The 25,303-nt window shown below is 42.6% G+C and overlaps 1 protein-coding gene across 2 annotated transcripts in view; it reads left to right on the top strand.

The window, feature by feature from the left end:
• CORIN (corin, serine peptidase) overlaps nucleotides 1-25,303 on the top strand; it is a 562,174-nt gene that overhangs the window by 376,776 nt on the left and 160,095 nt on the right. For both annotated transcript variants that reach the window (XM_073583463.1, XM_073583464.1), the window contains exons 6-11: nucleotides 4,899-5,012; nucleotides 12,029-12,136; nucleotides 14,910-15,020; nucleotides 17,279-17,401; nucleotides 20,080-20,184; nucleotides 23,638-23,869. In XM_073583463.1, the coding sequence (XP_073439564.1) occupies nucleotides 4,899-5,012; nucleotides 12,029-12,136; nucleotides 14,910-15,020; nucleotides 17,279-17,401; nucleotides 20,080-20,184; nucleotides 23,638-23,869 (793 nt within the window). The remainder of the gene's footprint in view (nucleotides 1-4,898; nucleotides 5,013-12,028; nucleotides 12,137-14,909; nucleotides 15,021-17,278; nucleotides 17,402-20,079; nucleotides 20,185-23,637; nucleotides 23,870-25,303) is intronic.

Genomic DNA, 25,303 nt, shown 5'->3' with positions numbered 1-25,303 from the left:
CTGCAAAGGCAAATAAAATAATGGGATGCATTAAAAGAGGCATAGATGCTCATGAGGAGAACATAATTTTACCTCTATATAAGTCACTAGTGCGACCACACTTAGAATACTGTGTACAGTTCTGGTCTCCGGTGTATAAGAAAGAAATAGCTGAACTGGAGCGGGTGCAGAGAAGAGCGACCAAGGTTATTAGGGAACTAGGGGGTCTGCAATACCAAGACAGGTTATTACACTTGGGGTTATTTAGTTTGGAGAATCGAAGGCTTAGGGGTGATCTTATTACAATGTATAAATATATGCGGGGACAATACCAAGACCTTTCTAATGATCTTTTTACTCTTAGACCTGTGACGGGGACAAGGGGGCATCCTCTACGTCTGGAGGAAAGAAGGTTTAAGCATACTCACAGACGCGGATTCTTTACTGTAAGAGCAGTGAGACTATGGAACTCTCTGCCATATGATGTTGTAATGAGTGATTCACTACTAAAATTTAAGAAGGGACTGGATGCCTTTCTTAAAAAGTATAATATTACAGGGTATATACACTAGTCTCCTTAATATTGCGTTGATCCAGGGAGCTAGTCTGATTGCCGTATGTGGAGTCGGGAAGGAATTTTTTTCCCCAATGTGAAGCTTACTGTTGCCACATGGGTTTTTTTTGCCTTCCTCTGGATCAACATATTAGGGCAAGTTAGGATAGGATATGGGTTGAACTAGATGGACTTAAAGTCTCCCTTCAACCTTAATAACTATGTTACTATGTTACTATATAATGTTTTACATTGCCATGTCCTACAACACCTTCACTGACAGGTAATGTTACTGTCCAGACAGGTTCCACTTAAATGGAATGTGTCATCAGAAAATGACCCTCTCTCTGTCAGGTTTAGATGTTAAATTCCTTTTTTTTTCATCTATAAATCTTAAAATAGATTCTGGAGCTATTTTGGACACATTTTCTGTTCATTCAGGAAATCCACATGTATGTTAGCAGTACTAAACTGACTCTGTCCCAATCTTGTGTATTCAAGCATCTTATAAGCGTGTGCAAAGGCAATTGCGAAGGAAGGGAAAGTGATGAGCTGTGACATCACCTATTGTGTATGGTGGATCCTGTACTCTCAGGTGTATATAGAAATGTTACCTGTCATTGCAGTCCTGCCTTTGATGATAACGAAACCTCTGAAAAGTCTTCTGTAAAGAATAGGAAGAATGAGTTTAAAAAAAGGCCAGTGTGAAAAGTGCAAGATTTCTATTATTTTTAAACACAGATTTTGATATGAAAGATGACCAACTTTTTTTCTAAAAAAAATGCAGTTAACCCAAAAAAATGATTTTTTTTTAAATAAATAATTTCCTGATTATATATTATGGACAAAAAATCCTATAACCTGATATCCCCTTTGCATAATTTATTAAAATTGCAATTGCAATTTCGATTTCAGACATTTATGGCATTGTTCTTGGTAATTTTTGGTTTTCCAAGGAAGTGAATGGAAGGAGTGGCGCATAATATCTGACTGAATCCAGCAGCATGAGACAGGGTATTATTGTGATATTTGCATCTCCCAAAGATCATACCCCCCTCTATTTGAAATTCAAGCTCTATCAACCTGTGGATAGGAACACCCGTTTTAATGTGCCTTTTATTTCTGTACCCACAACCAAGATAAATGGCGTCCTTATACCATAGGTGGCAATCATTTTGGGAAAACAATAAGAGTAGTCATAAATATCCAACATGACTGATATTCTTTTGCTTACAAGCTTGCTATTGATTTTCAAATGCAGTAAACACACAGGCCCCCGACTCATCAAACCAGAGATTCTGTTTTCAGTCTCGATGAGGGGGGGTGTTGGAGTCAGACACTTCGGGGTCATTAAGAGGCACATGACTGTTAGTTAATCACGTAGATCTGATGAGTGGCGCTCACCTCCGTCCGCCACATCAAAAATATTTACTGATCAGCGAGTAGCATTGTTGCTCGGATTTCCCTGTGCATGCTCGGGTGATCTCCGAGTATTTTGGTGTGCTCGGAGATTTAGTTTCTGTTGACGCAACTGCATGATTTGCGGCTGCTGGACTCGCTGAATACATGTGTGGAATGCCTGTTTGTTAGGGAATTCCCACATGTATTCAGCCTGTCTACAAGTCTCAAATCATGCAGATAAGAAGAAAACTAAATCTCCGAGTACGCCAAAATACATGGACACCACCCAAGCAACGAGTATACTCGCTCATCACTAGAAATATTACTTCAACAGCCAGCAATAGAAGATGCTGCACAGAGGCTAGGGAACACAACCGATGCAAATTTTTTACAAATTAAATTCATTTGCAAAAATGAGTTTTAGCTCAAAATACATATATTTAAGTAAGAAAAATTACCTTTAACATTTCAGTGAAACCAAGTTATGTAATTGGAGTTAAAGCACCACTCCATTGTTTTTTCTTATTTCAGCACTGAAGTGGTGCAACTAAGTAAGATCCCTGCCCTTAGCATTATACTTACCAGCCGCCATGTTCAGCTCTTCCCGGCTCCACCCTGGTCCCATCTTGTGACCACAACTTCTGACTGACGGGAAGAAGTCAGAGGTAATGGTCACAAGCTCTCAGTTTTAGTCTATGACAGCCTCGTTCTGGCCTCGTTCTGACTCTCATAGACTTACATTGAGTTGTGACTTTTGGGTCGCCCACCAAACAATGGAGCAGCCCAGCAGGTCACAAACTGCAGAAAAAGACTGGAGCAGTGTTGATAAAGCCTGAAGATGGCAGCTGGTACTTATAAGAATGGGAGAAGGGAACTGAGGCCGGGGTCACACTGGCGAGGAATACGGCCGAGTGAGAGGCGCTAAAAGCACGCATTATACACAGACCAATGATTCTCTATGGGGTCCCTCGCACCAGCCGTATATTTCTCATCCGTATTCTAGGCTCCGTGCCAATCGCAGCATGCTGCGACTGTCAGCGTACTACGGCCGTAATACGCCAATGCAAGTCTATGGGTGCGCACAAAATACGGATTACACACGGACCACACATGTGACTTGCGAGAAATACGCACCAGGTGTCTTTTAGCAAAGCCGGCAATTCAGTGCGCGATACAGTAAACTCACACTGACTGTTTTAATAAAGAAAGAAAGAATAGATATAGACACATAGAATACACATATATATATACATATATATATATATGCATTCTATGTGTCTATATCTATTCTTTCATTTCTTTATTAAAACTGTCATAGGGCTCCATTATATGTCCATTTTGCAAGCCTGCGAGAAAATCTCGCCATACGGATGCCATACGGATTACATACGGATGCTGACATGCACAAAATACACGACCACACCTTGATTTCGGATGACATACGGAGCACTATTTAGGGGTCTGTCATCCGTATTACGCATGTAAAATACTGACCGTATTTTGCGCAGGTTAGTGTGACTCCAGCCTAAGATTAGTAGCACCAATCCTGCACACACTGCAATAAAAAAAAACGCTGGAGTGGTGCTTTACTTTACACCTTAGTATCACAGCAAGCCTGGGAGTATTTACATTTGGAATATCTAAGGAATTGTTGCAATGTTGGTATGTTAACCTCTTTAAATTGTCTATGCATACTAGCCTTAAATCTTTTTCACCAAGAAAAGCAGCAATGAAGAAAGCCTACACACAATGGATTCTGCTGCTATAGTCTGCTGTACTCATAGTTACCTCTAAGTTAGATGCAATGAATGGCTTCATCCAATGTCAGAACCAAGATATCATTTTTTGCAGACTTTATAGCTCGCATGTTCCGGCAAAGATCTGAAACTGCTGGATTTGTCTTGTAATGATTTAAAATGTCTTGTAATGATTAAAGGATTATCTTATCTTATCTTAAAAACAACATAACCTTGATATTCTTTACCAATTCTTGGTTCCAAAAGTCCTTGGAAAGTTCTGCATGAGATCCTTTGACCTTGATTTGAAGAGCAAATATTTCTTAGTTTTGTTTTGTTTTTTTAACTTTATCAGGGACAATGACTTTCACCAGCATTATATAGTGATAAATTCCTATAATTCTTCCTTCATGTTGTCATTTAATTAGAAACATGAAGTATTGCCTTTCTTTATATACTGTATTTGCAAGAACTAATAAAAGTGCCCTGAAATTCTGAATACTGAGACTTTCATCGTCTTATAAGTAGCACCCAATATTGCAACTTCTAAAACTTGTAACTTTTTGAGAAAATAAAACTATATTTTAACCTATGTAACTTGTAATTTAAAAAAGAAAATCAATAAAACAATCAATATTGTCACTTATGTAACTTGTAACTTTTTGAAACAAAACTCTCTAATTCCTAGACCATGCAAACTTAAGCTAAGCAAGTATTCAACACATTTATGAAAGTGGTTCAAACTTTTAGATAAATATGTCTAATTTTAAGAATGCATAGTCAAATTTTACAGCACATATTCATTGGCGTATTTTGTGCCAGAAATGTGCACCACAATTTTGATGCATTTCTGGCAAATGGTGTTATATGTTATGACACTGATTAGCACTGCAGCCTTGCATTGCCGAGGTCCTGGGTTCAAATCCCACCAAGGACAACATCTGCAAGGAGTTTTTATGTCCTCCCCGTGTTCTCCAGTTTCCTCCCAGATAGGGAATCTAGATTGTGAGCCCCAATGGGGGACAGTACCAATAATATCTGTAAAGCGCTGTGGAATTAATAGCACTATATAACGGAGTAAAATAAATAGACAAGTGCGGCACTGTTTCTGGAAGACAGCAGCCATATTTAACAAATCCTGAGCATCCCTTTAAACAGGGACTTTACCGGTATACCACTATAATTTCTGTTTCCCTTAATTGTTCCTTGGTTTTTTTTTACCTTTTTAGCATTGTGCGGAGAACATGACAGTTTTATGTGCAGCAATGGAGTCTGCATAACCAAGAAATTGACATGCAATGGATACAATGACTGCGATGACTGGAGCGACGAGGTACATTGCAGTAAGTCATTCTTGCTCATACTGGTAAATGCACATAATAACTTCAAAAAAGGTTTACAGCGAAATCATCTAGAAATTATTACATACGATTTATGGATTTAGTGTAAAGCAAACAAAATTTAAAACCATCATTGCCAACTGTTCCGGAATGAAAAATAGGCTCCCAAAAGAGGGGCGACCTTCAGGAATACTGAAAGAGTTGGAAAACCTCTTATGCCATTGATGAATTCTCCTGGAAGTAAGGGATTCTGGTAGGTTTCTTCTGACCTGGGTATTTAAGGCAGTAGGAGCGGAGGCATGCAAAGTTATTGAAGAATTGGTATAATATGGATGTATAAGGGGGTGTTACCTATAAAATGTGATGTCAATCAGCTAAAGTGTCATGTGTTAGCAATTTCCAGACCACCCATAGACTATAAATATCTGAGCGGTCCGTGTTCAAAAAAGTAGAAAAAAAATAGTATGACAATGACATGAAAATGAAGTCCCATGTATTACGAAAAAGATGAAAAAATTATTTGCATATCCAAACATTTTGTCACACTTTAAGGGCAGTTTCACACGTCAGTGGCTCCGGTACGTGTAGTGACAGTTTTCTGACGTATCGGAGATACTGACACACATAGACACATTCTAATGAATGGGTCTATGCACCTATCAGCGTGTTTTCACAGACTGTGTGTCCGTGTGCAAAGTACGCTGACATGTCCGTTTTAACACGGACACACGGCCCGCAACACATACTGCACACGTGCACACGGAGAACTGTTCACACAGTCCTCCGTGCTCACGGACGGCCGCCGCTACAGTAAGCGCTGTTCCCGGCGGCTGGTGCTGACCGTGGCTGTAATTCTGCTCTCCTGCTCTGCCAGCAGGAGAGCAGAATGAATGAAAACTCGAGGTGGGGTTTCCCTCATTTTCATAACCAACCAGACGAAACTTACAGCTGGGGGCTGCATCCCTCAGCTGTCAGCTTCAGCCAGGTTGGCTGTGAAGAATAAAGGGGTCCCCACGCTGTTTTTTTAATTATTTAAATAAATAATTTTAAAAAACGGCGTGGGGTCCCATCTATTTTTCACAACCAACCTGACTAAAGCCGACAGCTGAGGGATGATATTCTCAGGCTGGCAAGAGGCCATTGATCTTGGGCCCCCCCCAGCCTAAAAACAGCAGCCCCCAGCTGCCCAGAAAAGGCGCATCTATTAGATGTGCCTAATCTGGAGCTTTGCCCGGTTCTTCCCGATTGTAACTGACTGGGGAATGAATGGAGCACAGCCAGACTCAGTGATGAGCAGTGACGTCAAAAATAGGGGGGACCCCAAGCTGTTTTTTTAAATATATAACATATATTTTAAATATTTTTTTTTTTAGATCAGTGTAATGTAGAGGCAGAGACCTCAATTTCAGCAATGTATCATATTTTGGACTTCTTGCTGCAATTTTGATTAAATCACTTTTATCTGCTACAGATTTATAAGTTCTCTGAGTGTAAGGGTATGTGCACACATTGCGGATTCTGCTGCGGATCCGCTGCGGATTTTGCCCTGCGGATCCGCTGCAGATCCGCAGGCATTGTACAGTACAATGCAAAGCAATGGGATTTCAAAACCGCAGTGCAGATGCTGCGGATTTTTCCGCACGGATTTGCTGCGGTTTTAAATCCGCAGCATGTCAATTCTTTCTGCGTATTCCGCAGCGGTTTGACACCTGTTCCATTGTCCAGGTGTCAAACCGCAGGGGAAAACCGCAGGCAAATCCGCAGATAAACCGCAGATCACTTTACCTGCGGTTTTACCTGCAAATCCGCGCGAAAAAATCCGCAGCTGAATCCGCACTGTGTGCACTCACCCTTAAGCTCTGTGTTACCCCGCCCGCACCGCTGATTGGCAGCTTTCTGTTTACACTGTGTATAGGCAGAAAGCTGCCAATCAGTAGTTGGGGTGGGATTACAAAGAGCTTATAAATATGGCAGCATGTTTTCTAGTCCTCTAGTGATAATCTCCTGATGATAAAACCGTGATTTAATTGAGACTACGGCAAGCAGCCCAGTAAGTGACTTTTTCCTGGAATCAGGGTCTCTGAACAGTACATTGTACTGCTCTCAGACCAGCTGTCAAATTCCTGGTGACAGTTTCCCTTTAAACCACATGTGCGAAAAAATCCAAAATGCGCCCGTTTAGAATCTGGTAAATTGCCTGGTCTTGAACTAGTTAAAGAGTACCTGGCCAGTTCTTGCATTTATTTTATTCCTGGTACTCCTCTGGGTGTTTTTTATTTTTTTAAATGAGCGATATGGTTCCATAGATATGGGCATTTTTATGGTCTTTACCAAGGGGGCCGTGCTTACAAGGTAATAATGCAGAGAAACCTAAATATACACCTCCAGAGACACCTGCGAGAACTGCCCCCTTGGTAAAGGCCATACAAATTAGCACTAAAAAAAATGTAGGTCTACATTACGTTACAATCATTTCTTTTAAATGTCCTTTTTCAGTTCCGATGTTGGAAGGCTTAAAAATTTTGCATCAATTTTTAATTTTTCAATTATATTTTCAAAAACTTTTTTTTCAGAGACCACTTTACTTTGGAAGTGGCTTTAAGTGTCCTATAAGTCAGAACCCCCTCCCCCCCCCCCCCCAAACAATTCCCCAATCTTAAAACTGCATCCCTTAAAGAGTTTATAACCACATTCAGGGAGTTTGCTTACCCTTCAGATGTTTTACAGGAATTAACACAAGGTGGAATGAAAAAAAATACATAATTTCTACTAAATTGTTACTTTTGGACCCCAAACTTTCTTACACGTTTGCTCCTGAATACAGCAATATTGTGTATGAGGTTAGAAACTAATGTTTGGACGCATGGCAGGGCTAGGAAGGGAAAAAGCGCCATTTATCTTTTGGAGCGCAAATTTGGATAGAATTGATTATGAACGACATTGCATTTTCAGAGGCTTTTAGTCTGTCAGAAATCACACACAAGAGACTGAAATTTAGAGAATACACCCGTCAAGGAATTCATCTAGGGGTGTGATGAGCATCTTGAACCCAAAGGCTCCTCAGAATTTTATAACATGTGGGCTGCGGAAACAGAAAATTATTTTTTTTTTTCACTTAAATGTTGCTCTATATCTATTATTTTTTTCGGAAGCAGAAATAAAAGAAATTTCTTACAAATTTCTAACAGACATGGTAATGCCCTAGAAGTGGTTGAAAACTTCTGTTTGGGTGCAGGTATATGGGCTGGCTGCACCCTGTAGTGCATTTGTTTCAAGATTTGGGCAGGTAAGTGTTGCTGCCTTTTTGTCTGCTGTTGAAAAAAATGAAAAATGAATTTTTGGAGACCTTGAGTCTTCTTTAGTGGCTTTGCTATTTAGTTTAGCGTAGGGACCCGTAAGCATGGGGACCTTTGGCGCAGGTTACGGGCTCATGTATTTTGGCCAAAATATCAACTAATACCTCACTATTTTTGTATTTTTTGCACTATATTTTTCTGGTCGCAGCCAAGCCCTGACACATCTGGTATCGCATGAGGGGTGTTCGCAAGGCTATGCATTGAGAGTGTGCTGGCCAGCCCGCCTAATCGAAAAGTAGGGGCGTGACTAATAAGGCCCAGTCACACACAGCGATCTCGCCAGCGAGATCGCTGTGTGTGACGGTGAGCAGCGACCGGCCCCCCTGCCGGTAATCGCTGATCGTGCTTGATCGGCCTGGGCCGTTTTTGATCACTGGTCTCCCGCTGGCCAGCACGCATCGCTGCATGTGACATCGAGAGACCAGCGATCTGCGACGCTGGATGCTGGTTTCTAATGTAAACATCGGGTATCCAGGAGTCGTGCGGCTCTTAGATACCCGATGTTTACCTTGGAAACCAGCGTGTACGCCGGTTTCCAAGGTAAACAGCGGATATCCAGGAGCCGCGGCTCCTGTATACCCGATGTTTGCATTAGAAACCAGCGTCCAGCGTCGCTTGTCCTGATCTCTGGAGGGGCTGCCTTGTGACAGCTCCCCTGCGATCAGCCTAACGATGTCCCAGCAATCCCATCATGTCGGATCGTTGGTGGGATCACTCGGACATCGTTATGTGTAATGGGGGCTTTAGGCTGTGAACCAGACACTGTGTGGTACCTTTGTGTGAACAGTGCCCTATGCGGGCCTCTATTGTTCAATTGTATACTGGGCAGTCACCCCCTCCAGGATTGGGTAGGTGGAGAGTGGCTGTTGATCTGGTATTTTGCACCTCTGTTGCTGACATCTTGCTATATGGGCTGGCTGCACCCTGTAGTGCATTTGTTTCAAGATCTGGGCAGGTAAGTGTTGCTGCCTTTTAGTCTGCTGTTTGTTTGGGTGCAAGGCAGAGCTCGGAAGCGCTGTGATAGTATCACTCTGCTGCAATTGCAGGTAGAATCTAGCTCCGCTAGGTGTCGACAGGGTGGAGAGAGGTCCAGCACACAGATAAAGCAGACCTGCTGTGCAGCAGTGAAGCTACCACCAGGTGGCAGCAGAGATGTCAAACAAGTCAGGTCAAATTCTAAACTGTAGCGCAGTACCAAAGGAATAAGCAAACTCAGGGAAAGAGACAAGCCAGAGGATCAGTAATGGCCAGGAGTGGATATGCCAGAGACAAGAGACAAAAGCAGGTCAGGGTCCAAGCCAAGTTCAAGTACCAAGAAGAACCTAGACACAAAGGGGACACACAGAGACGGGACAGGGAGCAGGGAATAACACAGACACGGGTCGAGACAGGAATAACAGCAGGACAAATCAGAGTGTAACAGAGTCAGCTACTCACACCGTAGGCAGAACTATAACTGACATAGCCTGCAGGAAGCAATGGCGATAAATAGCAAACCTGAACCCAGACGGAGGCTGAGAAAGATTAACCCCTGAAATGACCAGACCGGAAACATGGAAAGACAGGACTCAAAATCCGTTTTGGATCATGACAGATAGATTGAGCATGCCATAATTTGTAACACAATATTTCCTAAGTATGCCAATACCTGAAATGTGGTCATAAACTACAGGTTGGGTACACAGTAATGCTCAGAAAGGAAGGAGCAACAATTTGGAGTTCAGATTTTTGCTGGAAAGGTTTGTGGATGTCACAGAGCCCTTTAGGTATCAGAAAAGCAGAGCTCCCACAAAAGTGACCCCATTTTACAAGCTACACCCTTCCTTGAATTCATCTGGGGGTGCATGTTAATACTAAAATTTTCAGAAAATGTGAAAGCATCAGGTCACAATTTGTTATCCAATTTCTCCTGAAGGCAGCAATACCCCCATATGTGGTCATAAACTAATGTTAAAACACAAATTTCATAGATATTTTTTTCCTATGTTATGGTATGGGTTAAATAATGTGACAGTTTTATAGTTCAGGTTTTTATCTGATATGGTGAGATACCAAATATGTACTTTTTTTGGTTATTTTTGTTTATACATAAAAAAGTCTTTTTAGTGGTGAATGATATTTACATTATTGTTTTGTGCTTTATTTTATTTTTTTATATATTTTTACTATTTTGTTTTTTCTTGTTTTCCTTTTTTTTTTTTTACTTAGTCCCTGTCTGGGACTTGAACACTGAATACTCGGATCATTGGTCTAATGCTCGTTAATACTAATGTATTGCATTGTATTAAACTTGTCACACGAGCGTATAAAAAACAGTTCAGAGTTTCATCCAGAAAACTCAGATAATTTCTTCTCATTTTCACTTCTCATCCATGTGCAGTCCATTTAAAATCTGTTTTTTTTAGAGTGGCAGCAATTGTTCATTTACTATGCCCTTTACGCTACGTGCACACGCTGCGGATTCCGCTGCGGTTCCGCAGTGGTTTTGGCCGCTGCGGACCCGCAGCAGTTTTAGCTGCGGTGTACAGTGCCATTCAAACGAATGGTAACCAAAAACCGCTGTGTAGATGGTGCGGATTTATCCGCGCGGTTTTCCTGCGGTTTTGAAACCGCAGAAAGAATTGACATGTCAATTCTTTCTGCGGAATCCGCAGCGTTTTCCTATCTCCACCATTGTGGAGATGGTGAAACCGCAGGACCAAACCGCAGGCTAAACCGCAGATAAACCGCAAGTCTTTTGACCTGCGGTTTTATCTGCGGTTTTTGCAAAATCTGCGCGGATGAATCCGCAGCGGATTCCGCAGCGTCTGCACACACCCTTACAGTTTTCGATGTTCCAGAATTGCAGTGTATCCATAGAAGTCGGATGCTAAACTGTGGCTCTGTACGGCATCTGATTTTTTCTGCACACCCACGGACTTAAATGGCTGAGTCTCATCCAATTTACGGAGGAAACTCGCGCATTCCATGAATTTTTTTTCATGCGCAGATTCGGTCAGTGAAAAAAATCGCTCATCTGCACTGCTCCATTGAATATTGGTCCGAGTGCAATCTGTTTTTATTTTCACAGACAGCACTTGGATCGAAAATACGGTTGTGTGAACGAGCCTGTACACTGGCAGGAGGCCTGTTAGACCCTGCTTGTAGCAATGCTTAATACGCCAGCATACTTTGCAGACCCAGAGGTCATTGTATATCCTAAAGTTGCCATGACAACCATCGATACCCCGCAATCTCGTTGCGGGGAGGGCAGGTGGGGTAAGAGTGGGAAACCTGGCTGTCTGACAACCACCTTGTTGCCTCGGCCGCTATTGACCTCAGCATTTACAGAGTTAAACGTGTAGTTTTTTAGAAGTTGGAGGGTTTAGCATAAAAAAAATAATCTTAGATAAAACCTGGGTTTCTTATTATCCGGCCACCCGCTAACACAGGGCACAGTAGTGTGTCTTAAGGTTTTCATTAAAAACATCTGCGAATGTGGCATTAATTGCATTTCTAAGTGAATGAATGTGACCGTTCTTTACAGTTGTGTTTGTTCTTTGTTACATGTTCTAATGCAGTAGTCATATTTTACCACAAATCTAAGACAATTCACTACACTGAAAAAAATGCAGATGACATAAATAGTAAAGCTTTAACTTGTGATGTTGTGTTTTTTTTCAGATTGCAGTGAAAATCTTTACCGGTGTAACACAGGAAAGTGCCTTAACCACAGCTTTGTCTGCGATGGATACAATGACTGTGGAGATCTGAGTGATGAGCAGAATTGTGGTAGGTAACACATTTCTAATGAGTTTTGTGTAATTGTGAGCGTATTTTATATCATTTATTAATATTTCATATATATGCTGTGTGAGGCAGTGACCGGTGTCACATGTAGGAGGCGCTGTGTGTTCCACCCAGGATGCACACAGAGGTGTATTGAGGCCATGGGAGTGCATTGCAGTCACAGGCGTAGCTGTGATTACAATGCGGAATAAAAAGTAAGTATAGGTCTTGGACATGCTGGTTGTCCAAGGCAGATTTAGGGAAAACCTGCACTGACTGGGTTTTTGTGTTTTGAAACGGACTACAGGATGGTAGTGTTACAGTCCGTTTCATTCTCGGCCCAGGTTTTCCATGTGGCGCATGGCCACAGTTTCCAGATAAAAAAGTCCTGCAGTAAAGGGTTTGGGTGTGTCAGGGTCAGAGTCAGTGTCAGTTTGGTGTTTGCGGGAGTGCAGAGCAGAGGGATCTACAGAGCTCCACCTGTGTGAGGGAATGCAGGCAAGCGGAGTCCAACAGCCAAAGGAGCTGAAAGGCCTGGCACTCACAGCATACAAGGCGGTGTAGTCACCCATGGCAACTGGTTTCGGAGGTGGAATGTCTTGTGTCCGGCTGTGAACCGGATGTAGACTTTCTTGTGCCCGGATGCGATTTGGAGGTGGACTGTTCTGTGCCCGGCTGTGAACCAGAGGTAGACTGTCCTGTGCCTGGCTGCGATCCAGAGGTGGACTGGTGTGTTTATCGACTGCAAACTGGAGGATATGGTTCCCGGCTGCGATCCAGAGGATATTGTGTGCTGTGTTGTGCTGTGAGTTGAACATTAAAGAGACTTTTGTTTTGAACTTTACTGGGTCACTGCCTCATCACTGCTCAGTGTGGATACCACCACACGAGAGCTGTTAATCACCATCAAATGGGACTCTAATATAAACTATGTGTTACCATGTTTCTCAAACTATTTTTCTTATTCTCCCATTATACCTTTTTCATTTCACTGTTTTTTCTTTATTTTTCGGTACTAAAATTTAAAGGGAATCTGTCATCATGTTTTTGTTACCTCATTTGAGCATGATATAGAGACAGAGACTATGATTCCAGCGATGTGTCGCTTGTTGAGCTTCTTTATATAGTTTTGATAAAATTGCTGTTTTATCTGCTGGAGCTCTATCAGTGCTCAAAATGCTGAGCTCTGTATAAACCTGACGCCACCACTGATTAACAGCTTTCTATGTACACAGTGCATAAGCAGAAAGGTGCCAATCAGTGGTGGGGGGTGAGGTTGGACTACCTGGCAGCACTTTTACTAGTCCTTTAGTGATAACCTCCAGCAAGTGTGGCATCCCTGAGGGTTCAGTCGCCACATAGGTACTGCACCTCCTCCTGAGGTGTGGTACCCCACCATCCAGGTAAGGTGGAGACACCTGACCACACTCCAACACCTGCATCCCACACCACAAAGTAGTGTAGCAAAGCACCCCTTGGTGGCTCCCTGCTTGGAACACGACTACGTGCTGGGAGGTGGGTGGAGTTTAGTTCGCACAAAAGAGCGGGAAGAGTTGAGTCAGTCTTTAATTCAGTCAGTGAGTGAGGATGTATAAGGACAGAGTGTGAGAAAGAGAAGATCCCCGGGAGAGGGATGGAAGAAGGAAGTGCTGCAGCAGGCCACAGTGATCTGGATCTGCTGGCACAGGAAAGAGACAGAGAAAGGAAGCTTGATTCTCCATTGGGAAGAAGGATTAGCACGGAACGTGAGGAGAATAAGAGAACAAGGACCAGGGTTAGAGGAGAACCCTTTTCAAGTTCTAAGCGCAAGGTCGGGGTCCGGTCCCCGAGGTTGTACGGATACTAATGGTCCTGCAGCAGACACCGGAGGAATAGAAGTAGTGACCACTTTATTCCCACACAAGACTTGGGGGCACAACAGCAACTGGATAGTCAGCTGGGACTTAGTAGCAAGGAGTCCCCGAAGCAGGCTACAACTGTCTGCCGTACAAGTAGAGTTCATAGGAACATCTGACAGGAGTAACTCCAGTGTAACTCAGTACTAGGAGTACTTCATTCAAAGGCGCTCTAAGAGGAGACATTCAGAAAAGGCACATATGTTGGTGGAGTGTTGGAAAGGAGTACTTCATCTTGCCTGGAAGTTGGCTGAGCTCCTGACCAGGAGGACACGGCACGGATGCGGGCACCAGTACCTGCAACAGACTGCGAATAAAGCTGTGGAAGAACTATATGCCCTGGTGTCCTCCACTTATTCCTGTGCCAACCTGCCCAGCACTGCCACATCCCTTGCGCCAGACACTACACCATCTAAGTGTCACTTCACCTACCCTGCCCTGGGACTACAGCCCTGCCTGTGGAGGGCTATAACATCACTGCTGCACCACACCATCTGTCCCAGAGGATCTGTCTGCAGCGTCAGCTTACATCTCTATTGCCGAACACCACAGGTGGCGTCACAAATCACTTATAAACTTTCACCACCATAAGCACACTGAAACAACCCCCCTTTGTAATGAAGCCCCAGGGCCACGGACCGGGTCACTGCTGCCGTGACAACCCCCGTTGAGAAGATCAACCGGCCCGGTACTGAGTACCCCACGGCCCTGGTGAGTGAGGGCGCTCCACAAGCAGCCCAGTAAGTGACTACATTATATACTACTCTCAGATGACAGATCCCATTTATAGAAATGTTAAATTATACGGTATGTTCATAGTTTCTGATGTAATTTACGTTAAGTTTATGATTGGCCATTAATTCTAACATCTAAATCTACAGACTGTAACCCTGCACAAAGTCATCGTTGTGGAGATGGACGATGCATTGCATTGAAATGGGTTTGCGATGGCGACCACGATTGTGCTGATAAGTCTGATGAAGTCAACTGCTGTAAGATATTTATACCATGTTATTACATTCCTTGGCCGACAAGTGTCGGGCTCACCGTGACACCTTTAGTGTATTTTCAGTAAACATAATAGCATAGTATACAGTGTGTGCTTTCTGAATTCATATCTGTTTGTTCTCTATGCCATCGTAATCAAGCCAGCAGCAGGCTCATGTGAAATGTAAGTCACAAAACTAAATTAGAAAGCTCCTCTGCTAATTCTATATAAAATAAATTCCAAAAATTAGAAATAACGCCAGTAATATTGATACATACAGCTCTGGCAGAAATTAAGAGACCACTTTCAAATGTTCCGTTTTGTCTGATTTTTCTTTTTATAGGCATATTTTTGAGTAAAATGTAAATTGTTCTTTTAGTCTACAAACTTCTGACAACATGTCTCCGAATTTCCAAGCAATAAATTTTATTTTGTTTTTTCTGAAAAGGAGAAATGGTCAAAAGAAAAAAAAAAAAAAACAGTACTTTCAGACCTCAAATAATGCAAAGAAAACAAGTTCATAATCATTTAGAAACAACAACACTAATGTTTTATCTCAGGAAGAGTTCAGAAATCAATATTTTGTGGAATAGCCATGATTTTTCATCACAGCTTTCATGCGTCTTGGCATGCTTTCCACCAGCCTTTCACACTGCTTCTGGCACAAAAATGTAAGCAGTTCTTCTTTGTTTGATGGCTTGTGACTATCCATCATCCTCTAGATAACATTCCAGAAGTTTTCAATGGGGTTCAGGTCTGGAGAATGGCGGCCCATGACAGGGTTTTGTTGTGGTGGTCTCTTAATTTTTGCCAGAGCTGTATCTTGTCTCCCTTTAAAGGGGTCGTCCAATCAAAATCAATAAGTCTGCAGTCACTCTGTGTGACTTCAGACTTTTGAATCCCTCCAGCGCACATACTGTGCGCTGCTGGGATTTGCCGGTTTCCAACCCTGGGTCGGAGGGTATGTATGAGTTATATATATTTCCGGCAAGTGGGCGCAGTCTCGCTCTCCATACACTTGTGTTGAGCCGACTTGAGGGCACGGCTTCACTCCATACAAGTGTATGGAGAGCAAGGCCATGCCCACTTGCCGGAAGTATGTAATTATCATACATAATCTCCTTTCCCAGGTGGGACCGGACAACCCCTTTAAATTGAGTCCTTAACGTTATATTACGCTACCGATTGTGTTTGATATAATTTTAATTTGTTGTATTCACTACTTCACTTCGATTCGATCCAATGTTTTCTCACATAGCATATAATATGGTATTATAATATGGCCATATGCACAAGCCCTTAAACATGCATTTGTACTGTGAAATCTGCAAGCTTAAATTGACAAAATAATTAAAATAAAAAACAAAAGAAAAATAAAAAATAAAAGAAAACAATGTTTTACTCTTACCTAAGTAACTTCATTATCTAAATGAGAACTTCGCTGGTCATACATACAATAACAATATCAGATGTTTTTTAGCCGATTTTCAGATTTCAGAAGGTCTTGCTGGTCATATAATATGTGTGGGGTCTCCCAACTATCTCCTGACATCAGCTGTCAGCAAGAAATAAGAATCGGGCAGTTGGATTTATTCTGCCTAATCTTCTTGATCTTGGTGATGTAAATAACCACCATGGTTATCTGGCCATACACAGCAGATGGATCGTGCAGCCAGCAGCCATCTCAGCCAACACTCCTATACAGAGGAGCTCTTGTTCGGCCGAGTATTCCTGTGTTCTCCATGAGAAAGCTACTGATTGACACGTCTGCCGGCGGCTTACCTCTGAGAGAACAATGCGATTTTCAGTTTGAAAACGGACATGAGTGATCGACATCTTCCCCACCATCATTCGGCCGGATCCCCCATACATGTTAGATATTGACGGATTCAGCCGACTTTAGTCTAATGTGTACGATTGGGGGCCTTTACTCTCGTTTTCCTTCTGAGAACACAAGCATGATCGACCAAACAAGGGTGCATGTGTATGGGAGAGATGATTTTCTCCTCCTCAGTTCTTCTGTTCTGTAATATAAACATATTATAACCTAATAGACTTGTTGATTATATCAACTTCAAAGTACATCAGGATTAAGTATCAGAAGTGGATTTTCTTGCCCACCTATTGTCATATGAACACTAATAATATTACTACTAATAATAATAATGATTCATGTTACGTGTGATCCTGGAAAACTACCCCATTGACTCTTGCAAAATTGAATTTCATGACACTAATCTGTGTCTTGTTCTATATCTATAGCGTGCCATAGTCAAGGTCTGTCGGAGTGTAAGAATGGACAGTGTATACCCAGTGCCTTCCTCTGTGATGGAGATAATGACTGTAAAGATGGCAGCGATGAAGAAAATTGCACTGCAAATAAAGGTACAAAATAAATTTATCTTTCTGAAAAATATGTCACTAAAAGAACGGAAATTCATTGTACAACAGCTATAGACAAAATCCTGTTTACCTAAAATTAGCTCTAGTACCCGCTATAGGGCTATAATCGTATCTCTCCAAGCTTGGAATGGAATGTCCATCTTAAAGTGGATCAGTCACTAGATTTGCCCACATTTATTAATAAAGGGAATCTGTCACCCCATTCTGTAATGCTGTAGATAAGCCCCCGATGTAACCTCAAAGAGAAGAAAAAGGAGTTATATTATACTCACCGGTGGGCGGTCCTGTCTTGGTCCGATGGGTGTCACGGTCTGGCGCCTCCCATCTTCTAACGATGACGTCCTCTTCTTTGCTGCCTGTCGTGGCTACGGCGCAAGAGCACTGCTCTGACATGTTGAGGGCAGAGCAGAATACTGCAGTGAGCAGGTGCCGAACCTCTCCCGGCACCTACGCACTGCAGGACTCTGCTCTGCCCTCAGCATGGCAGAGTAGTGCGCCTGTGCCAGAGTCACGACAGGCAGCAAAGAAGAGGACGGCATCATATGAAGATGGGAGGCGCCAGACCGTGATACCCATCGGACCGGACGCCGGGGTGAGTATAATCTAACTTGTACAGAATGCTGTAGATAAGTCCCTGATGGCGGTGCCGGCAGCTCATAGTCGAAAAAAGGGGTGACAGATTCCCTTTAAGTAATAGAGATGAGTGAGTTTGTTGACATTTGGATTTACCTAATTGCTGAATTTTGCAATTAAAAAAGCGCTGAAGAAACTCAAAGCTATTCTCTTTTCTTCAACACATAACCCTTCCTCAATGCTGGACTGTAAGACACACGATCTGTAAAATTTGTTTAGTTTTTTTTTTATGGCCTTCACTCCCTATGTCTATGGCTAAGCTGTGAGGTCCTTTGTCTATCTTAATTCACCCCCAAAATGACTGCTGTATTATATGATGTAGTTTATTTAGAGGTGAGCAAATCTCTTTGTACAACCCTGGTCCACAGTCCAGGTGAGTGCCATGGACAGGAGCTTCTTTAGGCTTCGTTCACATGTTGAGTATTTGGTCAGTATCTTACATTAGTATTTGTAAGCAAAAATCAGGAGAGGAACAATGAGAGGAAAAGTATAATAGAAACACGTCACCACTTCTGAATTATCACCCACTCCTGGTCTTGGCTTAAAATACTGATGTAAAATACTGAACGTCTGAATGTGGCTTTCATCTGCGCCGCTCCAGTCATCTTCTGCAGATTGTGACCTGTTGGATCGCTCCAGTGTTTGCTGAATGAGCCGGAGGTCACTTCACAATGTAAGTCTATGAGAGCCAGAACGAGGGTGTATAGACTTACATTGAGAGCTTGTGGCTGACTTCTGGTGTCAGAAGCTGCGGTCACAAGATGGTGGATCGGGACTAGAGAAGTGCTGGACGGAGCAGAAGTCAGCAGCTGGTAAGTATATTACTAGGGGAGGGAATGTGCATCATCGATACCACTCCAGTATTGAAATTAAAAAAAAAAAAAAATCGCTGGAGTGGTGCTTGAATGTGGTTGAAAAAAGACAAATGTCCATCAAATTCACCCAATGTATCGGAACTGATAAAAGGAATTGGTTATATATGCAACCATAATGCATGATCCTGTCTGTCTCAAAAGAGCTAATATTTCCCTCCTGATAATAATTGTTGATCCACTGGATCACACATTCAGAAATTAACTTTACATATTTAAATGATTATGTTATTTTCTAAGGTTTTAAAAAAAAACAAAAAAAAAAAACATCCATGGTCCCTGCTGTGACCGGGTCCTGATGTAGACTATCCCACAAGCAGTTCTTATGGTAAAGAAGCCTTTTCTCCATTGGAGAATGCACTCTGTAGTGCATGGCTGCTTAAGCTGTCCTTGTCATGAAGGGAACCCAGAAATTTACTGATCACATTTTTCTGTAGATGTCAATGCTGCAAGCAGAGTGGCAGGTAAAGCAGCCAGCAATCTACTTTGAGGCTCCAGGAATATTGGTAGGACATAAGTGGGAGAGACTATGCTTTACTGCACATTGGCCTGGATTTTTAGCTTCACGAATAAATACATAGAGATAAAGAAGTGTCATTTTTGGATAAAAGTATCCGAGTTCCCCAACTTCCGTCTTCAAGGACCACCATCTGATCCTGTTTTCAGCATCTCCATAGCATTGCACATGCAATACTAAGGAAATCCTGAAAACATGATCTTGGCTCTTGAAGACTGGAGTTGGGAAACACAAACGTCTGCACCTACCCTTGGGATACGCATTTAGGGAAACTAAATTGTGAGACTACACTAATACAGTAAAACCATACTATTCCCTGCATTAGGTTCTGATGAAGTTGCTACTCAATAACATAATCCAACAATGAAGTTTCTCATCTTCTGCACTGACCTCCCTGGGTGGTTTGTGCTCATGAAAACTTGCAATTTTTCAAACCATTTCATCATGTGTTAAATGAAATCCACCTGACATTACTAACTCCTGGTGTATCTGTTCTCTGCCAATGATAGGAAAAACTGAAGAACGGATGGCTCAGATTCTCGTTGTAGCTCATGCTGTTTTACTTTGCTTTATAAATGAAGATACATTTTCTATAGAAAAGTGATGAAACTGATAATGTTTGTACACTCCATTCACAGGTCAGCCATGCCAAGATGGAGATGTAAGATGTGTTTTACCAGCGTGCCCCGGATCATGTGCCAACGACTCCAACTGTGAAATACCTCAAAACAGAACCAGCTGCAGTATGTTCATTACATTTTTTAATTTCCAGTAAAATTAGATTTTTTTTCAGATTCAAGTAATGAGACAGTTGATTCTCACTCTTTTTTATTGTTTACTAGCTGAAGAGCCCGGGCATAGTAACTAACTATGGTTAGTTATAACAAATTATAATGATTATATCTATCTATATATAAAGCTGAGTGTAGAGCCCCGCCCACTCCGCCTAGCCACATTCACTATAATATCCCACATCATCCCGTCAGCCAGAGCTACCGGACTACTACCCCTAATATCTCACATTATGCCGTCAAAGCCACCGGGCTACTACCCCTAATATCCCACATCGTCCCATCCCTTTAAGAGAGGCCTAGGGTCAGAACCACAGCGCTGAGGTATTTGCCCTAACTTCCATACCAGGGATCCCTTTAAGAGAGGCCTGGCATCAGAACCAGAGCGCTGAGTGGAATTGCCCTAACTTCTATACCAATGATCCCTTTAAGAGAGACTGGGGTCAGAACCACAGCGCTGAGGGATTTGCCCTAACTTCCATACCGGGGATCCCTTTAAGAAAGGCCTGGCATCAGAACCAGAGCGCTGAGTGGAACTGCCCTAACTTCTATACCAATGATCCATTTAAGAGAGGCCTGGGGTCAGAACCACAACGCTGAGGGATTTGCCCTGGCGTCCATACCAATGATCCCTTTAAGAGAGGCCTGGGTTCAGAACCACAGCGCTAAGGGATTTGCCCTAACTTCCATACCGGGGATCTCTTTAAGAGAGGCCTGGCGTCAGAACCAGAGTGCTGAGTGGATTTGCCCTGACTTCCATACCAATGATCCCTTTTATAGAAGCCTGGGGTGTGACAATCAAAGCGCTGAGGGATTTACCCTGACTTCCATACCGGGGATCACTTTAAGAGGGGCCTGGGGTCAGTACCAGAACGCTGAGTGGATTTGCCCTGACTTGCATACCAATGATCCCTTTAATAGAACCCTGGGGTCAGAATCAGGGTGCTGAGGGATTTGCCCTAACTTCCGAACAGGAAATCCCTTTAAGAGATTAAGAGAGCCTGGGGTCAGTACCAGAGCATTTGAAGGCAATTGCCCTGACTTCCATACAGGGGATCCCTTTAAAGGGAATCTGTCACCTACTTTTGTCGGGCAATTTAAATGAGGTCGGTCCAGTCCGATGGGCGGTGTTTGCGATCTTTGCCGCCTCCTCATCCTTGGCCTCCGTCCGCAGTTTTTTCATGAATAGGTGTAGGTGTCCACCATTTTTCGCGCATGCGCTAAGCATTCATGGCTCGCGCACGTGCAGTAAGCTTTGCCCAACTGCGGGCAAAGCTGAAAAGCCTGACAGCGCATGCGCCGGTTAACTAGGCCCCGGAACACAGCAAAATACTTCCGGGGCTTAGTTATCCGGCACATGCGCAGTCAGGCTTTTCGGCTTTGCCCGCAGTTGGGCAAAGCATACTGCATGTGCGCAAGCCAAGAATGCTTAGCGTACGCGCAAAAAATGGCAGACACCTACACCTATTCATGAAAAAAACAGCCAAGGATGGGGAGGCTGCAAAGATCGCAAACACCGCCCATCGGACCGGACTGACCTCATTTAAATTGCTCGCCAAAAGTAGGTGACGGATTCCCTTTAAGAGAGGACTGGGGTCAGAACCAAAGCACTGGATGGATTTGCCCTGCCTTCCATACCGGAGATCCCTTTAAGAAAGGCCTGGGATCAGTACCAAAACGCTGAGTGGATTTGCCCTAGCTTGCATACCAATGATCCACGGGAGGGGGGATTCATTTCTGTCATGTGCTCTGCTCCTTTCTGGGAGCAGACAATGGCTGGGAGCTTATGTTCCCAGGGATGCTAGATTTCTCTCATCATGTCAGTGTCTGCTGAGGTGTTGTCAAGTGGGAAAACTTGCTCATAGCAACCAATCACAGCTCAGCTTCTTTTAACCAGCTCTGGTGAAATGAGAGATGCTTAGTGATTGGTTGCAAGGAAAACTGTTGCTCATAGCAACCAATCACAGCTTAGCTTCTTTTGAACAGCTCTGGTGAAATGAAAAATGCTTTGTGATTGGTTGGTGATACATACATACATACAGTACATGCATACATTCAGTTTTATATATAGAGATATTTTGTGGTCAGCCAACATACATGTTGTCAATTTGGTCATATCATTATTGGGGACAGTCCAGTCTATCAACATTAGTGACATTATTGAACTAAATCTGTTTAAAATATAGTATAAGTTAAAGGGAATCTGTCAGCACGAATTTACACCCCAAACTATTTTTATGCACATGTAGCGCTTTTAAAGACAAGTCCTGCAATACCTTTACATGACCAATCCGTTCCTCTACTGAGAAATCCACATGTGAATTAATACGCAAATGAGCCTGAAGAGCTATTTGTAGGTCTGACGTCTGTCACTCCAGATCTATTTCCTGTCCACCACCACCTCTTCCTGCTTGATTGATCTCTCCTTTGCCTGAAGTCACACAGTCAAGTAGGAAGAGGCAGCACTAGGTGGAGAATAGAGCTGGAGTGACAGAGGCTTCAAATCTACAATAGCTCTTCAGCCTCATTTGTTTTTCAATTCAAGCACTGATTTCTCAGTAATGGAGGCGCAAACTGGTCATGTAAGAGTATCACTGGATGGGTCTTTGAAAGAGCTATAAGCACATATAAATAGTTTGGGGGGTGAAATCCTGCTGACTAAGTTACAAAGGAAACCCAAGTTGCTAGCTTGGGTGACCCACAAGCACTTGTGCAAAATTGCAGAACTATACATAAATTTCCAATGATGACACCACACTTGGTGACGTCACTTTCATGTTATATTTCATTTGCTCCCCAGCGGAGCTTCAAGTTCTCCATCTAACCCAAGCAGCTGCCCTTCGAGTTCTTTATATTTCCCATTATACTCCTGAGACTTTTATGCCTTTATTACTGTAAGCCTTTTTGCTCATTTATTCAATTCGTACAACATCTTCAGGGACTCTTCTTTTACGTAGAGATATAATTTTCTCTTATCTAGAGATATCGACTCAAAGAATAAACAGTTTTCAAGAATTAGTATTTGCCTCTAAATTCTCCTACAGACCTAAGTAGACCATTACGGGAGCATTTTGTGTGATTTACTGCTCTTTTTGCAAGTTATGTCCACATGTTATGCAATGAGAATGACTGCTTTGACGGAAGAATACAATTGTTGTACACAGATGTAACAAAGAGTGCACCAACCGTGAAAATAATATAGTTACCAGCCGCCCTCCTCCTTCTCGGGCCATCTGGAGAAACAGCTGTGACACAGGACGCGGTTGGGCCCTCTCCCATGACGTTGCATATATTTGCTACATCTGTGAATAGAGGAAGAAATTAAGTGATATTTATCTATTGACTATAATAACCAAGGTAACTGTAATGGAAAAAATAATCTGTATTTGTTTTCTTAACACTCAGGTCAGTGTGAGCTGATAAGCCTAGAACTATGTATGAATCTGCCCTACAATTATACACATTTCCCAAATTATCTTGGCCACAGAACTCAGAAAGAAGCCTCCATAAGCTGGGAGTCGTCTTTATTCCCTGCCCTTGTTCAGACCAATTGTTACAAATATCTCATGTACTTTGCTTGCACAATTCTGGTACCAAAGTGTGAACTTCAGACGAATCAACGGATACCCCCTTGCAGGTAATGCATCTTATCCAAGTGTCCCACATTCATTCCTCCATTCCTGTGCTTAGAAACTACAGGATATCCATTTTTTCAATAGATCAAAATATCACTTGTCTCAATGAAATAAATGCATTTACACTCATTGGACTAAAGACAGTCAAAGCTCCCCGATAGTCTAATGTGTATCGGAGCCTCCAGACTCTCCTTGGCAGATAATGTGAGAAGAGATAGGGGCTTTCTCCTACATCCCCTTTGAAAACTGAGTTATCAAAAATCAATAGTTCAAGCGAATGTAAGAAACTTCTCCTAATTATTCAATCTGAATGCCCTTTTCAAGGGGGGAACACCCATACAACTTAATCTTTATATTTAACTTATGGCCACATATGCTCTTATGCTATTGGCCCCCTCCCAGAATCTACACGACTCCTATATTGGCCTCTGTTAAATCACCCCTAGATATTAATCTTTAGATGATGAAAATTAACAATATAAATCCAAAGAAATGAATGAATAAAAAGTAAGAATCCATTATTTCTTTTGTGGGCGCAGATTTTTGGGATTCAAAAGTTGGGCTAAAGGTCTTTTGGTCAACCAAAGAGCTTTCATCCATGAGCATTCTTTCACCAGTAAAGTATTCCAAGAAACGAAAGATCATTTTTTGTGTCCCGGTGTTATTGAATATGTATCCCCAGGTTGAATGACTGTAAAGGCCCCCAAACACATCAGACTAAAATTGGGTGGGCTTGCCTAAATTAGCACTATCAGCAGATAGTCTAAAGTTGATAGCAAATGGTTCTTAACAATACCGCTTTTTAAAAGGAATCTGTCAGCAGGTTTTATTATGTAATCCAACAGCAGCACAATGTAGGGACTGAGACCCTGATTCCAGCGATGCCTTACTTAGTTTATCTGATGCGACAGTTGTGATACAATCATAATTTTCTCTGCTGTAGATCTAGCAGAGCTCAGAATGCTGAGCTGTGTATTACCTGCCAACACCACTGCTTGGCAGCTTTCTGTGCACATTGTCTAAAACTCATTGCCGGCACCCCTGCATCACTTCCCTCCTCTCTGCATGCGGGAACACCAGCATACTCACCGCTCCGTACACAGCAGCGTCCTTACGCTCCTCTCCCGCCTTCTTCTGTGCACTTTGCTCTTGCTTCAGGTGTCACGTTTAATGTGCCTGCTCTCCCCTGCTCATGAAGTGGCGCACACGCACCTGCAAAGATGCCACCAGCCAATAGTGGTGAGGCATGTTGTATAAAATTCACTCTCCCCAATAGGGAAGTGCCTAAGCAACCCCTATAGTTATTTAGTGGTAGTTGGTGTGTGCAACTGTATGTTGCTATGTCCCCCATCCACAGTCTAATACAGTTATTTCCCTATCCTGCACTGTCCCTGTTGTCCTGTGTAGTTTATACATTACCCTGAAGCTGCTCCGGC

Source organism: Dendrobates tinctorius, unplaced genomic scaffold (assembly GCF_039654945.1).
Source record: "Dendrobates tinctorius isolate UK_male_01 unplaced genomic scaffold, ASM3965494v1 ptg000079l, whole genome shotgun sequence".
NCBI lineage: Eukaryota > Metazoa > Chordata > Amphibia > Anura > Dendrobatidae > Dendrobates > Dendrobates tinctorius.
The sequence above is the reverse complement of the archived record's forward strand: the minus strand, read 5'-3'. Positions and strand labels throughout refer to the sequence as shown.